The sequence below is a fragment of the Tiliqua scincoides genome, chromosome 7 (genome assembly GCF_035046505.1).
Source record: "Tiliqua scincoides isolate rTilSci1 chromosome 7, rTilSci1.hap2, whole genome shotgun sequence".
NCBI classification, from domain to species: domain Eukaryota; kingdom Metazoa; phylum Chordata; class Lepidosauria; order Squamata; family Scincidae; genus Tiliqua; species Tiliqua scincoides.
In genome coordinates, this window is record NC_089827.1 from 24,820,108 (window position 1) to 24,837,170 (window position 17,063).

Below are 17,063 nucleotides of genomic sequence, written 5' to 3' on the forward strand. Positions count from 1 at the left end.
AGCTGCACTGGATCTGGAGTCTATTCACACTTGTTTAGTTCCCGATAAGAACAGAGACATCAGGGTGATACTGGATCTAAAGTAGCTCAACTTTTCATGAAGAAGCAATGGTTCCAAACAAGACTGTGCTCAATCCTGATGGTGCTCAGGCAAAACAAACTTCCTGGCATTCCTAGGTTTAGCACAAGCTTATTTCCATACTCATCAGCCATCCAAGTGGAGATTTCTTCATTTCATTTATGTGGGACACCACTTTCAGTATTGGGCCCTGCCATTTGACCAGTTACACAGGCCAACACACATTTTGCTTCCTTAAACGTTACACTATTTCCTGGATATAGTTGGGGTGCTGATTCCAAAAATGGCATCCATTTTGCCCTATCATGTCTAGCTTTCAAGACATGGCATAGCCTCTTTAGTGAATGGTTTAAGCAGCTTCCTCATGAGGAAGCCTACACCATGGCTTCCTCATGAGGAAGCTGCTTGAACCATTCACTAATGAGGCTATACTACACTGCTCAAAACAATAAAGGGAACACTTCAACAACACAATGTCACTCCAAGTCAATCACACTTCTGTGAAATCAAACTGTCCACCTAGGAAGCCACACCGATTGACAATCAAGTTCACATGCTGTTGCACAAATGGAGTAGACAACAGGTGGAAATCATAGGCAAGTAACAAGACACCCCCAATAACGGAGTGGTTCTGCAGGTATGACCACAGACCACTTCGCAGTCCCTATGCTTTCTGGCTGATGTTTGGGTGACCTTTGAATGCTGGTAGTGCTGTCACTCTAGTGGCAGCATGAGGCGGAGTCTGCAACCCACACAAGTGGCTCAGGTAGTGCAGCTCATCCAGGATGGCACATCAATGCAAGCTGTGGCACGAAGGTTTGCAGTGTCTGTCAGTGTAGTGTCCAGAGCATGGAGGCGCTACCAGGAGACAGGCCAGTACACCAGGAGACGTGGAGGAGGCCGTAGGAGGGCAACAACCCAGCATAAGGACCGCTACCTCCGCCTTCATGCCAGGAGGAACAGGAGCACTGCCAGAGCCCTGCAAAATGACCTCCAGCAGGCCACAAATGTGCATGTGTCTGCTCAAAACGGTCAGGAACAGGCTCCATGAGGGTGGTATGAGGGCCCAACATCCACAGGTGGGGGTTGTGCTGACAGCCCGACACCGTGCAGGACGTTTGGCATTTGCCAGAGAACACCAAGATTGGCAACCTCGCCACTGGCGCCCTGTGCTCTTCACAGATGAAAGCAGGTTCACACTGAGCACATGTGACAGACGTGATAGAGTCTGGAGATGGCAGGGAGAACATTCTGCTGCCTGCAACATCCTCCAGCATGAACGGTTTGGCAGTGGGTCAATAATGGTGTGGGGAGGCATTCCTTTGGGGGGCCACACAGCCCTCCATGTGCTCACCAGAGGTAGCCTGACTGCCATTAGGTACCGAGATGAGATCCTCAGACCCCTTGTGAGACCATATGCTGGCGCGGTTGGCCCTGGGTTCCTCCTAATGCAGGACAATGCTAGACCTCATGTGGCTGGAGTGTGTCAGCAGTTCCTGCAAGATGAAGGCATAGATGCTATGGACTGGCCCGCCCGTTCCCCAGACCTGAATCCAATTGAGCACATCTGGGACATCATGTCTCGCTCCATCCACCAGCGCCACGTTGCAGCACAGACTGTCCAGGAGTTGGCGGATGCTTTAGTCCAGGTCTGGGAGGCGATCCCTCAGGAGACTATCCGCCACCTCATCAGGAGCATGCCCAGGCGTTGTAGGGAGGTCATACAGTCACGTGGAGGCCACACACACTACTGAGCCTCATTTTGACTTGCTTTATGGACATTACATCGAAGTTGGATCAGCCTGTAGTGTGTTTTTCCACTTCAATTTTGAGTATGACACCAAACCCAAACCTCCATGGGTTAATAAATGTGATTTCCATTGATGATTGTTGTGTGATTTTGTTGTCAGCACATTCAACCATGTCAGGAACAAAGTATTTAATAGGAATATTTCATTCATTCAGATCTCGGATGTGTTGTTTAAGTGTTTCCTTTATTGTTTTGAGCAGTTTATATCTCCAAAACTAGATGTGATAGGGCATAGATGTGAAATGGATGCCATTTTTTGGATCGGTACCCCAAATTCATAACAAAAGACCATAAAGTTTGGGAAAAACTTTTCTGGCCCTCAATTTTGTAGAGCTGTGTTATCAGAGTACATCACTACCTGCTGAAGGTGAAGATGGGCTACAAGTGCCTCAAGCACCTTGGAAAAGACCATGTGAATTCCCCTTCCTAGTGGCTCCAAAGTGACTCACTGCACCCACCTTGGTTGAATCAAACTTTGCATGCTTGGGAATTGGTTGTTTGTAAGCCTCCCTTAGTTGGATAGATTGTATACAGTTTTTAGATTTCCTAGTTTACAGTCTGGACTGGTGCCAAATTTGTTCTCATGTAGAAGTGTTGTATTTAAGATCAATTCATACAAGAGTTCATTTAGATGATGAAAGGGCAAAGATTAACCTTTTCCAGCCATAACAAATTTCTAAAGACTTAGGAATTCAAGAAAACCTAATGAGTAGAAGGTGTAACCACAAAATGTAAGCAATTTAAACTCCTGACCTAACTTCCGCTCACCTGAAGTGATGCTGAATGACCTGAACACTGACTCAACCTTATATAACAATTAAAGATGGCAAAGAGTGGCTCAGCAATAAGAGTTTGTTCTTCAGAATGTGCTTGCTTTAGAAAAACTCAGAATAAATCGTATCAAGTAGACTAAAGCAGGGATGAGCAAACCCCAGCTTGGGGGCCATTTGTGGCCTTCGGGGTCCCCCAACCTGGCCCAAAGGTAGTCTCCAGTCCCCAATGAGCCTCTGGCCTGTCAGGAGACTGTTGGAGCCAGCACTGGCCCACGATTGCTGGTTGCAACCACCAGATGCGTGCTGCAGGCCAAGTTAGAGCAAAGCCTTTTATAGTCTCCATGTGTTCGCTGCTTTTCCCTGGGTATTATTTTAATCCCCTCCCCATTACCTCTCCCCATGTGTTTCTGCCTTGGCCTGTATATTTTCACCGTGCAAGACATGTGTGGCAAACAGTTCACAGTTCTCATGTGGTTCTACATGCCTGTATTATAGTTCTCATGTGAATTATAAATAAGCTCAGTAAAATTCATTCATATGAGTTCCATCTCTAATTTATTCATTTATGTAAATTTATACAAATTTGAATATAAATTATTTTCCCTGCCACACCCGCCCCCCAGTGTCAGAGAGATGATGTGGCCCTTCTGCCAAAGTGTTTGCTCACCCGTTTTGCTTGCTAATGTTTGCTAAAGGAACAAAAAAACTAGGACAATGACCCATGGACCTTCCTGGAGCCATTCTACATCCATAATAAAGACAACTTTTTTGTAGTTACAAGTATTTGATCAGTGTAATGGTGAGTGTCCCCATCTTTCATGTAAGAGACCTGTTCAATTCTCCAACATGGAAAAAAGTTAGGAATTAATAAAAGCATTATACAAATGCTAGGCTATTTTTATGCATACACCTTGCTCTTAAATGCAACCACCACAAAGGAAGGATTATGCATATACCCTTTTCCCCAAAGACATGGGCCCCTCAGGGGATATGAAAGTTTTTAATGACCTTCTTTCTTTTGCATGTATCCTGATTAAACCAAGCAACAGAGGCAGAAAGGGTTCTTTCCTATCCCCCTACAAAATTTTTAGAACAATATTTATTCCCATAATTAGAGTTCAGTGTAGCAGTCATCTACCTTTTGTCAGATTTTTGCTTTCCTGAGGTGCATTCTAAAAGTTTAAAAAATGATGTGTGCAAATTTTCCATCCTATGCTTTGACTTGCATCTCCCATGGCCAAGAGGGAATAAAAACATGCTTTCAAATAATTTCAAATAATATTTCTTACTTCTGAGGCTCAAACTCAAACAGTTGTTTTCTTAATTATGACCATGTTTGACAACTGACAAAGATGCATCAATAAAAATGACATTTAAAAGGTTCAGTATATTGCATTGTAAAACCCCAGAAAGATAGCATTATATCATGGTTCACATGACATCAGTCATGCTGGTCTATGTGGAAACCTGCTAGTCTACCAGTGGGCTAAAACATTCATGAAGGTGATGTGATAAACTAAACATGCTCACTTGTTGCTGTCATGTCCTATCCCTTGTGGCAAGCTTCCAAAGTAAATCTCTTCTCTGCTGTAACTCAGAGTTCATAGTTGAGAAATTCCACATAAATACAGATGGCATGACTGCATCTGCTTGCATGGCTAATGTATCATTGCCTTTGGATACTCTTGCTTCAGATGCATGAAAAGAAATTTCAGTTACCAAAAAGACAAGAAAATTTCAAGCTCCTTCTCAATAATTCTTCAGCTTGCTTTACCCTGAGTACAAATGTGCATTTTAAATGTAGACATTTTTTACTTTTACCACCCAGTATCAACTTTGGTAAAAAGTAGTATTTATATTAACACCAGTGAAGCAGCTCTACACCACATTGGGTTTTTATTTAGAATACTTTATTATATAATTACAAATTATAAAGAACTTTGTCAGATTTTATTAAACCAAATGTTAGGCTTCCAGATATGTCATTTCCGTTTAATTGAAATTAAAACAAAATTACAAATGACAGTAAGAACTAAAAATATTTGAAAGCTACAGGTGTAGGGCAGTAAAAGAGTATTTCAGAGGGTTGACAAAAGAATATTAAAGTGTGTTAAAATTTGTGAATGGTGTCCTCAATGGGCAATTGACTTGTGGGGTAGTGTTTGGGTCAGAGAAGAATGCCAGGCAGGTTTTAGATTGTGAGCCCTCTGGAGATAGGGAACCATTTACTGATTTTATTTTGCTATGTAAACCACTTTTGTGAACTACTCTTGTTGAAAAGTAGTATATAAAGCCAGCTGTTCCAGGGGGTCCTGTGGATACAGGTGAACCCTATAGTGGCCCTTGCACACCCATTACTGTACCTTTTTACTTCCATAGTAGTGCTGGCAGCACAAGTGTTTCTGGCTTAAACATTCTTCCTGAACTAAAGGCAACAAGCCTACATTCTATAGAGAGACTAATGGAAAGCAGGAATTTTGCTCAACATCACCAAGCCTTCTTGCATTACCAACTATCCTTTTAGAAATTTAGTTTCCCTTCACTATTAAACAGTCTTAGAAGGAACGGAACTCAAAACTCACCCTGAGCCCAATGGACTTCTTAGTCCTCCTCCATCCCCAAAACGATAATGGGAAGAGAGAATTTGATCAGAGAAGATGCTTTCCCTAAACTAGCGGTTCTTAAACTGTGGGTTGTGACTAGATTTTGGGTGGGTCACGAAACGCTAGGCGATGCCATCTTGGATACTGGCAAAATGAGCTGGGCGGTGCCATTTTGGAAACTGGCAAAATGAACTGGGCAGCACCATCTTGGATATTGGCAAAATGAGCTGGGCGACACCATCTTGGAATCTGGCAGTGGGCGCCGCCATTTTCCAAGCCTGCATCAGTCCTGCAGAGAGAGAAGTTTCTCTCAGCTGGGTCTAAAAGAGCGGCCTGTGCAGGTGCAAAAGAGCGAGGCAGCGTCTGTTCAATTTCTCCAGTGAGCGTGGCCGTACTGGCAGAGCAGAACAGAACAGAGCCTGTCTCTTGAATTTCAGGTGGGAGTCTGAAGCTGCCCCTTCCCCCCCCCTTGCCTCGGATGGGCTCCTTTGCAAAGATTATTGCACAAAGTTTGGGAGGGAGGATTCAGGGCTCAGAAAAGGATCTTTCCTCCCACAGTGAAAGATTCACTTCGTGAAAGTTTTGGTGTTCAGCAAATACTGAAACGAAATCACTGAGACACCCAGGAGAGGGATGGGTGGGGGAACTGGGAAGAGCGGGCTGTGCATGCGTGTGATCTGAGAATTAGGAGAGAAATGGGGTGGGGGAACTGGGGAGAGTGGGCTGAGCATGTGTGCAGTGGCGTAGCTAACCAAGTTGCTGCCTGGTGCAAAAAAAATTCTGTAGCCCTCCCCTCCACAGCAATGACATCAAATTTAATTACCGTAGATAAGGGGTGCTCACACTTTTTTGGCTTGAGAGCTACTTTGAAACCCAGCAAGGCCCGGAGATCTACCAGTTTTTTTACAATGTTTACTTAAAATTGGAGGTAACTCGCTGACTAGCTTGTTAGTTTTGCTGCACTTAGCGCCGTTGTTTGCACATGCGCCGTGACCTAAAGGTCAGAAAAAATCAGTTGTCATCTGAACGGTGAGGTGAACGGCAGATTCAGGAGCTATCTGTTGGGACATATATTCGAGTGACAATCCACTTGAAATTAATAGTGAACAGTATTTGATTAAGGGCACAATCCTAAACAGGTCTACTCAGAAGTCAGTCCTATTGTGTTCAATGGGACTTACTCCCAGAAAAGTGAGGTTATGCACACTTCCCAGACAGTAAACCCCAATGAAAACAATGAACTTACTTCTGAGTAGACAAGCATAGGATTGTGCTGCAAGTGGTATTTAATAGAAGAGGTTACTTTTATCAAGTGAGCAGTACTAGACGACATGGACTAGGCTTGTAGATCCTAGAACAATCACGGGTTGCTCAGCATCCTGCCTGACCTGCTCTCCTTCCTAGCTGTGAGAAACCTTGATTGCCAGCCCCTTGGGGCAGACACCTACCTCCTGCACTAGAGGAGTGGCAGCAGCTCCTTCCCTTTCCTCTTGCCCTGGAACAATCTTGGGCTGCTTGGCTTCCTCCCCTTTCTGCTCCTTTCCCTCCTGGACTGCAAGCCCCTCAGGGCAGAGACTTGCCTCTTGCACTGGATCAGCAGCAGCACCTGCTCCTCCTTCCCTCCCTCTTTCCCTCCCCCTGGCACAGTCTTGAGCTGCTGCCCAGTTCTTACCCTGCCTCCCACCTTCCCCCCTGGACTGGGAGCCCTGCCCTCCTCCCTCCCTACCTGCCCCCTTCCCTCCTGGATTGCCAGCAGCCCCTCGGGGCAGAGACCTGTCTCTTGCACTGGAGGAGCAGCAGCACCCCCTCCCCCTTGCCATGGCAGGGTCCTGGGCTGCAGCCCGGCTCCTTCTCCCGGCTGCCACCTTCCCCCTGGACTGCAAGCCCCTCGGGGCAGGGACCTGGAGAAGGAGCAGCACCCCCTGGCACAGCCCTGGGCTGCTGCCTGGTCCTCACCTGCCTGCAGCCTCCCCCTGGCCCGCCAGCCAGCAGCCCCTCGGGGCACAGCCCCCTCCCAGACCCTCCTGCACTGCCAGCCCCTCGGGGCAGAGACCCCCCCAGGGGAGGGGGGCGTGGCCATACTCACTCGGTGCGTGCCCACCTTCCCCTCAAGCGCTCCGGTGGGGGTGCCAACGGCCGGCCGAGGCAGGGTTGCGAGGGGGGGTCACGGAACGCCCTCTCCGCCGAGCCTCTCCGCCGAGGCTCCTCCGACGCATCCCAGCCGCTCCGCCGCATGCATGCTGCAGCTCCGCCCCCACCTCCCACACATGCCCGCCCCGCGCGCCTCCACACTGGCCTTTGTTTGGACTCCGCACATCCTGCGCGCGCACGCTGAGGGTACGGGTGGCCACTCAACCGTCGCCGGGCGGCCGGCCAATCGGAGGCGGGAGAGGCAGTTGCTAGGTGACGGCAGGCTGGGTTCTCTCCATTGTCCTGAGGCGGAAGAGGGCTGGAGTCACCTGACCTCTAGACTCTCAGAGTCTAGACTCCCAGCCTGACTCTAGACTCAGCCTGAGTCTAGACTCTCAGGCAGGGGTGCTCACACATTTTTGACTTGGCAATCTACTCATTTTGCCCTCGGGATCGACAGGTCGATCACGATCGACCTATTGGGCACCCCTGCCGTAGATACTCAGGTATAGTGCCTGAAATTTTTGCAAAGTAATCAAGCTCCAATTCTCACTTCGCCTTATCTCCGGGTCAATCAGAGGGCAGAGCCTTTCAAGTCTGAACAGTTTCCTTTCTTCCCTAAGCTTAGGCAGCTGGTTAGTTGCTATAGTTACTTTCCTGTGACATTTCAGCCAAAGTTAACCTTTTATTCCCCTCCGTTCCCTTTTGCTGCTACAACCCGATTCCCTTTTGCAAAGGCTTTTCATTTGGCAGAGGTCTTTTTTTTCAACACCAGGATGGGATCCCCTTTCCATTTGAAGCAACAATTCCCAGGCTACAATTCAATGCAGCATTACTTAAAAATAACACCCATGGAAAGCAGTGGGTCTACTTCTGAGTAAAAAGGATTGCAAATATATGCAGCTGCATCTCTCTGCTGTGAATTGAATTGCACACTCTCAGTTATGTGTTATGGGTTGTATGTTGTATGTAGAGCTTCTGGCTTAACACACCAGACACCTTAAAGGTGGATTTGATTCATGGTTCTCCTGCAGTGGTTGCCAACCTTTTTCACTTGCATATCCCTTGGCAATAATAAATTGTACCCTTCATATTAGCAAAATGTTTGTAATAATACAAGCCCTCATCTCCTCTCTATGAAACCCCAGACTTCATGTATTAGGTGAGAACCTGGAAGTGATGTCACTTCCTGCTTAATGATATTACTTCCGGCATTAGCATGACATCACTTCCAGGTTAATGACATCACTTCCAGTGGGTCCCAGACAGATTATCATCATGAAAAGTGGGTCCCGGTCTAAAACGCCCGAGAACTCTAAACCCAAGTTTAAACCCAATCTCTAAACCCAATCTCACCTGACGCTCTAAACCCAACGCTCTAAACCCAATCTCACCTGACAATGAAGGTGGGCTTACATTATGATCAGCCCTTATTAGAAATCAACGATGATAGTGAATTGGGTTCAGAGAATATTCTGTTTTCCCCTCAGTCAGCAAACCTTCCTGCCTGACAATGAGGTATGTTACCTGTATGATGTACTTTGCTTCCAGGAAGATTCCCCGTGGCATGAAGGAAGAAGCCCACAACAGTTTTACAAGTAGCTTTAGGCGTTTTCTATCACTCTTGCCAAAGCTAGGGGCCTCCACCAATGTTCTTCTTACTTTACCTTCTAGTTTTCTGCTTTTAACATTTGCTTTGTTATAGACAGAACACCAAAGTAATTTTGGAATACAGACTTCAACAAGTTTACATATTGCTCTTCAGTGTTTTTCGCCAGCTCTCTGATGTGATGAATCTGCTATTACTTCCTACTCAGGGGACTCCAAACCACTATGGAGATTGGATCTGGCACACAGCACTCATTTATCCAGCATGCAGCTGACTCTTTGCTTGGTGCCACAGATAAGGGAAGCAACAAAGCCAGCTCAGTTTTTGTGGGAGAAGTCAGACCAAGCACATGAAATGCAAAAGGCACAGACATAAGAATGCAAGGAGGTTAATGAGGGAAGAAGAGAAAAACAAAGCAAAGGTGAGTTAGACACAGAAAGGGAAGTGGAGAAAAAACTCAGAAAAGAGAGAAAAGGAGGAAGCAAGATGGGGAACAAAATAAGCAGCAGCAAGATAAGGGACAAGGGAAAATTGATCCTAGGAAGCTAGAACAGAATCATGGACTGGGATTTTTTTCAACAGATTTGTTACTGGGCAGGTAAATCTTTTTACATGGCTCAGCCCAACCAGGCTGTAACAAATCCTAGCAAAATTAAAAACAGAGGATGTAATGCATGACCCATCTTAGGTGGTAGGAGTGAAACAGGATGCTTTTGAGGTAGAAATGCCTGCATGCCCTGCTCCTTTTTACGCCCCCCCCCCCACTCCACTGTTGCTTCCCTCACAGGAGTCATTATAAGCCTCCCTTTCCTCCCTCCTCCCTGATATTCTGCAAAATCCCTGAAAGTCCTACCAATTTAGAGCAATTTCCTTCAGTTAGAAATACCTGGAAGATTTTCTCCTGTTGCTGAACTTGGATGTTACACATATCCATACTGGCTAGTAGCCACTGATAGACTTGTCCTTCTCCATACATTTGTCCAATCCTCTTTTAAAGCCAGCCAAGATGGTGGCCTTCACCACATCTTTACTACACAAAGCGTTGCATTCATATACATAGTGTGTGGCATGTGCACTATATGTATGCTGCTCTATGACTTTTCCTTTTCTTTGTCCACTGCATCCAACACCCACAGATCTACTGCCACTGCTATGCTAGTATAAATGTACATTTAACATGAATACATACACATTTATTATCTTCAGCCACTGAAGCCCCTTAAAAAATCTAATGTGATCCTCATCCCTAAAAGTTTGAGTCCCCTGCTTTAGCACAATGGTTGCAGACCTGGAAAACAAATACATTCTTGCCCTATTTCATCTCCAATGAAGCAAACTCATGACTGACCATCTCCTCCCTTCTTCCTCCAGCTCAATTATTATATAGCACCATCTGCATGGTACACTAGGCATGTACCTACTGCACGTAGACAGGACAGGTTTCTACATGAGAGACTTACAATTTAGAACAGAGATAAAAGAGGAAGGGGAAGGGAGTGGTGGCAGAGTAAATGAGGAAGAAGATGCTGTTATTTCAAGTACACATATTTGGATTTAATTGCAGTAAACAATAAATCTTCTACTCAAATTTAGCAAGCCACTGAAATGGGGAGCCCTGACAGATCAGACTGCCTCAGTTGGCTGAATGCCTACTTTGTGGTAAGAGAGATCTGTGCATATAGATAAAGAAGATGATATACTGCAATGCTCAGCCAATTCCCACTGAATTTAACAGACTGATCTGATGCAGAATTCACACTGTTAGATATGCTTTCCCTCAGCTCCACTGAAGGAAAAGAGAGAGCTCACAAGCCAACATGACTACACCAAAGAAGAAGGTGGCAAAGGGAATGGAGTAGATAGCTGCATCTACAATATTTATTTGCAAGGGTGCAGTATCATACTTTAAAGCAGGGGTTTCTAAACCCCAGCCTGGGGGCGAGGTGTGGCCTGCAGAGAGCTTCTATCCGGCCTGCAGCCAGCCTCTGATCTTCTGAGAGCCTCTGGCCCAACTGATCAAACACAATCAGAGTTCTGATCTTGGGGTGGGGAAATGGGAGTTCATTTAAGTGTGTGCTTTATTTCTTGGGCTGTGCTGGTGCTTGGAGAAATCCTGGACACTTGAGCTCATTCATTCATTTCATCTAAGATCTATCTCTAATGTATTTAAATTTTATATTTAATTTTTTTTTTCCAGTCTTCGACACTGTGCCAGATATTTGATGCAACCCTTTGGTCAGCCATAAGGTTTAGAGATCCCTGCTCTGAAGGACAACATACTGAATGATAATCCCAGGTTTACAAGTAGTCACTTCCCTGCAATGGCGTTGCTAGGGGGGTGCCGGCCGCACTGAGTGACATGCACAGGGGGGTAACGCACACGGGGGTGACATGCTAAAATTGTGGTGGTTAGGAGTAACCCCATCAAATTATATACCGTTGGATGCGGAATTTGGAGCTGAATGCAATGCAAAAAACCAGAGTGAAATATCTCCTTTCTATCAAAAGATATGGCCAAAAAACTGGAGAACAAAAAATGCATGGAGTCCTATGGAACGTGAAACTGAACATTATTGCGCGTTTAGTAGGCGAACTTGCCTTAGTCCGTCAAAAAGGGCAGGCTGAGAAGAATCCAACGACACCAAAATGGTCCTGATTCAACGAAGGTAACCCCCAAAAACACCTGAGAAGGAAGTCCCTCCTTCCAAGCAGACGAATGTATTGAGCCCTATGGAAAGTGAAACTAAGCCTCACTGTCGCATTTACTCATGAGTAAGCAAACGTGCCTTGGCTGGTGGTCAGGCCAGGCAAAGGGGAATGTGAAGCAACCAGAGTGGTTCTGATCTGATGGAACTGGAGCTCAACAAATGCTCCAGAAGGCAGCCCGCCCCCACTAAAAAGGATCAAAACAGAGGCTTCAGCCGATAAGGTGAATTTTTCTGAGACTTGCAAAGCCAGGTGGATCCTGACAATGATCTGGTTTAAACAGCAGTTCTTAAATTGAACTGGGCACTGGGTAGGGCTGAAAACCTTACTGATTTTGGAGGGGGGTGTTATTGCAGGCAGCCTACAGAGGAAACTCACTTGGTGGAACAGGGCTGACTTCTGCTTATTTAATTGTTTTACTTTATTATTGATTTTAATTTGCCTGATGATGTCACTTCCACCATGACATCACTTCTGGTGGGTCTTGGACAAATTGTCATTCTAAAAAGTGGGTCCCAATGCTAAAAGTTTGAGAACTGCTGCAATACGGTGTTAGTAAGTTGACACCCGGGGGGGGGGGGTGACACCACTAGTGACCAAAATCACAGTTTGGAGGAATAATACCATCATATTATATATCAATCAATGCATAATTTCATGCAGAATGTGTTAGATCTTTGTTCTATCAAAAGGTACAGCCAAAAAATCAGTGGGGGCGGAGTGATGGTACATCACCACACCCACCACCTGGGGTACTGCCCCACCCACTGCATGGGGGGGGTGACTGAGTGATGCGAACCCTAGTGACGCCACTGCTTCCCTGGACACATGTGGCAAGCATAGGACACCTCCATACACAGAGAGACTACTGGTCCTCCTAACCCAGTCCTGTCTACCTCTGAATGACAACAGCACTCCAGAATCTCAAGACAAAGGTCTTTCCAAACCTGATATTTGAAATTCTTTAACAGAGATGCCAAAGATTGAACTGGAGATTTTCTTCAGGGGAAGTCTCTAGGTCAGCATTTCCCAAACTGTGGGTTTCAACCTACTGGCAAGTTGCAAGCCCGTGTGATCTCTCCCCGATACTCCTGGTATCCCCACAAAAACTTAATGGGAGGTTACAGAAGCCTCTTCCAGGTCACAATGAGCTGGCGATCCACTCTATTGGTCTTCAAATGGCCCAGAGAAGTGACTAGAAGTGACTTCTGGTTTGCAGACACAACTTCCAATCACTTCTATAGGTCACTCTGATGCCTGCAGAGGCCAACAGAGTGGGTTGCTGAACTCGCCCGGCCTGGAAGAGGCCTCCAGGGCTTCCCACTAAGGCTTTGTGGAGCTATCAGGAGCATCACATCACAATCTACCACATTGGGCGAGGTGGATTGTGGCGCTGAAAAGTTTGGGAACCACTGCTCTAGGTAATTAGAGTATAAGAAATGTCCACAGGAACTGCTCCTGTCTTTTGAACCAACCCTGAGGCAGAAAAATATTTCCACTCAATACCCCAATAACATAACAGCTAAAACCTTGGGTTAGCTCCTTCTCCCTTTGCACTCTTGCTCTCAGACCTCCCAGTCTCTGAAGCTGCAACAGAAAATATAGGCCACATTGCAGTGGGGGATGTAAACTTATAGACTCTGCTGTAACACTGGAAATAAGAGAAAGTGGTAAATAAATAAACAATGATTATCAAGCATTGTTCAAGAATAACTTCCAATAAATCTCCATCCTGGTGAGAGCCAGAATGGTATAGTGGTTTGGGAGTTGGACTTAAACCTGGAAGATCAAATCACCACTTAGCCATGAAGCTTTCTAGGTGATCTTGGGTTATCTCTCAGCTTCACAGGACTGCTTTGAGGACAAAAAGAGGGAAGAAACCATGTACTCCAGCCACAGTTCCTTAGAGGTATGGCAGTAAAAAATACAAGAACTAAATGTTAGCTAATAACCAAACCAAACATTTTACATCATAAATATTTTATCTAAAAAAGCTTACCTTCTTCTGGTACCAAACTATAGCATCTGTTACTTTGGACGCCATTTATACTATGGCACTTATGCAGTAGTCATTTTAGGCTGCAAAAAAAAAAGAGAGAGGTACAGCTTTACTGTCATATCTAAAGGTTAAATAAAAGTACATAAACATCACATTCTACTTTAAGGTTAGGACACTATTCAATTGACAGATCAAACACTGCCAAATGACAACTTGTTATTTGACCAAGTTAAAATATTGTCAGACACTCCCTAGCCAAGAATACCCTTGTGTAAATGGTAGCCTTATCTTTTTATATAATTATAGAATCAATCTTATAAGAATGGCAGGAATGCAGATGCCATGCTCCCTAGATCTACAGGGGCTAGGATTAATCTTCCCCCTCCCATGACTGACATACTCCTAATCCAGAAGTAGACATCCACTGCCTTTCTGCTTCCTTTTTCATTCTGAATTAATCTAAATGGCCTAGCTTCTCCTACCAGCATCTCTGCACAGAAACACAGGTAAGTGTCACGGAAGTTGCCTAGGTAACTTCAATGACTGTAAGTAATACAGGAATCAGGGACCTTGGGAGAGCAGAGAAAGGTTTGCAAGGGTTAAGGTGAACCTTATGTGGCATCCTCTAATACAGGGGTGTCCAAACCCTGGCCCTGGGGCCACTTGTGGCCCTCGAGGCCTCTCAATGCGGCCCTCAGGGAACCCCCAGTCTCCAATGAGCCTCTGGCCCTCCTGAGATTTGTTGGAGCCCACACAGGCCCAAAGCAACTGCTCTCAGCGTGAGGGTGACTGTTTGACATCTCGCGTGAGCTGTGGGATGAGGGCCCCCTCCACTGCTTGCTGTTTCACTTCTGTGATTCTGTGATGCAGTAGCGACAGCAAAGGAAAGGCTAGCCTTGCTTTGTGCAAGGCCTTTTATAGGCCTTGAGCTATTGCAAGACCTTCATTCATTCATATAAGTTCATCTTTAATATATTCATTTATGTAAACTTATGTAAATTTATTCAAATTTTAAATGTAAATTAATTCTTCCCCCCCCCAGCCCCCAACATAGTGCCAAATAGACGATGTGGCCCTCCTGCCAAAAACTTTGGACACCCCTGCTCTAATATGAACAGATATTTTTAAGTAACATACCATGTTTAAGTCAGAGCGGGATTTTGCTAGGGATGGGAATTTGAGTCTGAGTTGCAAAAAATCAGTATTTCTCGCTGACTCATGGCACTGACTCGAGTCTAAGCCCACTGACTCAGCACTCTATCTCTACACACGCAGACTCGAGCCTGCCTGTGTCTGAGTGTGCTTGCTTGCTTTTTTTGCTACATGAAAGACCTTGTGGGGCCATCATTCAGACCTGGTAAGCAGCAGGGAAGTTCCAGCCGGGGCCAGGGAAGGGTTAATATGTTTGCTTTTGCATCGAGCAGGAGGGGGAAGGCAGGAGCAGGCTCTTTTGCCCATTTCTGAAGGAACCAATGATCATTGGACAAAGGATGGTTGGTCTGATTTGTTTCTTTGGCTGAGGGAGGGCAGCCGAAGGGGGTGCTTGCCTTGGAATTGGATGGAAAAGCCCAGGGGGGAAAAGATGCAGGGAAGCAGAGGAGGAAAGTGCCCTGTTATGACTCATTGTTGAGTCATGGGGACAGAGACTCATGACTTGACTTGAGTAAAGTCTGACTTGCCCATCCATGGCTTTTGTAGGGAAACACCTAGCCTTGCAACCAGGAGCAAGATAAGAGCTTGGAACTGCTGATAAGAGCACCAAGTGGATCTAGAGTTCAATAAGCATAGAACTGTAGAAATTTAGATGTTGATTATTTTCTTTGCTGCCTTTGCTATTATGTATCTATGCGAAAAGCCCTCTTGTGATTGCTTCATTTGAAGGAAGAGGGACTTCGATATCTTATCTGCTTACTTTAATAATAAAACTTTAAGTTTATGAAACTGTGAATGTGTGAGAATTGCTTCAAAGAACTTGTTAGAATCTTGAAAGAATCTCCTTATCTCAGAGATTAGCTAATATGTTGAAATTCTTCCAGAATTCTTCCAGCTTCCAATCTGTGAAGCTGCCCTGGGCGGAGAGTTGGATTTGAAATAGTTGGAGAGGGAGAAGTGTTAAGCCATTTCTACCCAACATTGCATATATGCAACAGGGACCAAATGTGTATACCTTTGGGCAGGGCAAAAATGGGTTAAAGTGCTTGTGGTAGAAGGCAAGGGGATCACAGGTTTGCAACTGAGCAGTTAAAGTAAAAGCTGGTGGGACGGATTATGGGTTTGAAGGACTAGGCCAGGGGTCGGCAACCTGCGTTTCTAGAGCCACATGCGGCTCTTTCAGCTGTCTGCTGCGGCTCCTCCAGGTGAAAGTGGCAAAGAGTGTGACAGGAGGCACCTGTGTTGGGAGGGTGGGCTGCTTCCCTCCACCGCCTGAGCTCACTGCCCTCCTCTCCCTTCACCCCCACCTGCCCCGCATTGGTTTCCCTTTTCAATTTTGCCGCTCTGCAGGCTTAAGGTCCCTGTTTTTCCCTTCCCCAACTCTCCAGCAGGCTCAGCCAATCAGCATCCAGCAGGCTCCTGGCTTTTTCTGTTGGAATGGCTCAGGGCCCTGGCTGACCACCAGCCAATCCTGAGCCGCCTTCCTCCTCAGCCATTGCAAGCCCTTGCAGCCAGACTTTCCCTGAGCAGGTCCCCACTCAGTGCAAGGAAAGGCTTTTCCTCCACAGTAGAGGAGACATCCTGTGTGTCTACTCAGTAGTAAGCCCCATTACAGTGGATAAAGCTTGCTCCCAGGAAAGGGTGCCTGGGATTGCAGCCATGGAGCCTGCTCCTATGCGTGTCTACTCAGTTGTAAGCCCCATTACATAGGATGAAGCTTACTCCCAGGAAAGGGCGCCTGGGATGGCAGCCTTGAAGCCTGCTCAAGGCCAAGTGCAAGGCCGGGTGAGTGGGAGCCCGTCTGTTCCAGAGTAAGCCCTGATGTAGTCCCTGGGCTACTCCCAGGAAGGTGTGGAGGGCTGTATCCTCAGCCTCCTCCTGTGCAGGTCTACTCACAAGTAAGCCCTGCTGTAGTCAGTGGGGCTTCCTCCCAGGAAGGTGTGGAGGGCTGCAGCCTCAGCCCCCTCCTATGCAGGTCTACTCACAAGTAGTCTGTTAGGCTTTCTCCCAGAAAAGTGTGGAGAAGACTGCAGCCTGAGAGCTCAAACCAACTTGTCTGCTCAGAAGTCCCATTGTAGTCAATGGGGCTTACTCCCAGGATAGTGTGGAGAAGGTTGCAGCCTGGGTGAGGGTGGGCAGGCAGGCAGGGCAAAAGCTGGCCTGTGGTTCTTCCCCTTCCCCCCTCCAAGGTAGGTCTGTTTGA

General features: G+C 46.2%; 1 protein-coding gene across 3 annotated transcripts in view; it reads right to left on the minus strand.

Annotated features, from left to right (window-relative positions):
- The window catches only part of PHTF2 (putative homeodomain transcription factor 2), a 114,537-nt gene that overhangs the window by 73,378 nt on the left and 24,096 nt on the right, over positions 1-17,063 (minus strand). For all 3 annotated transcript variants that reach the window (XM_066633099.1, XM_066633097.1, XM_066633098.1), the window contains exon 2: positions 13,709-13,788. In XM_066633099.1, the coding sequence (XP_066489196.1) occupies positions 13,709-13,753 (45 nt within the window). In that variant the 5' untranslated portion in view covers positions 13,754-13,788. The remainder of the gene's footprint in view (positions 1-13,708; positions 13,789-17,063) is intronic.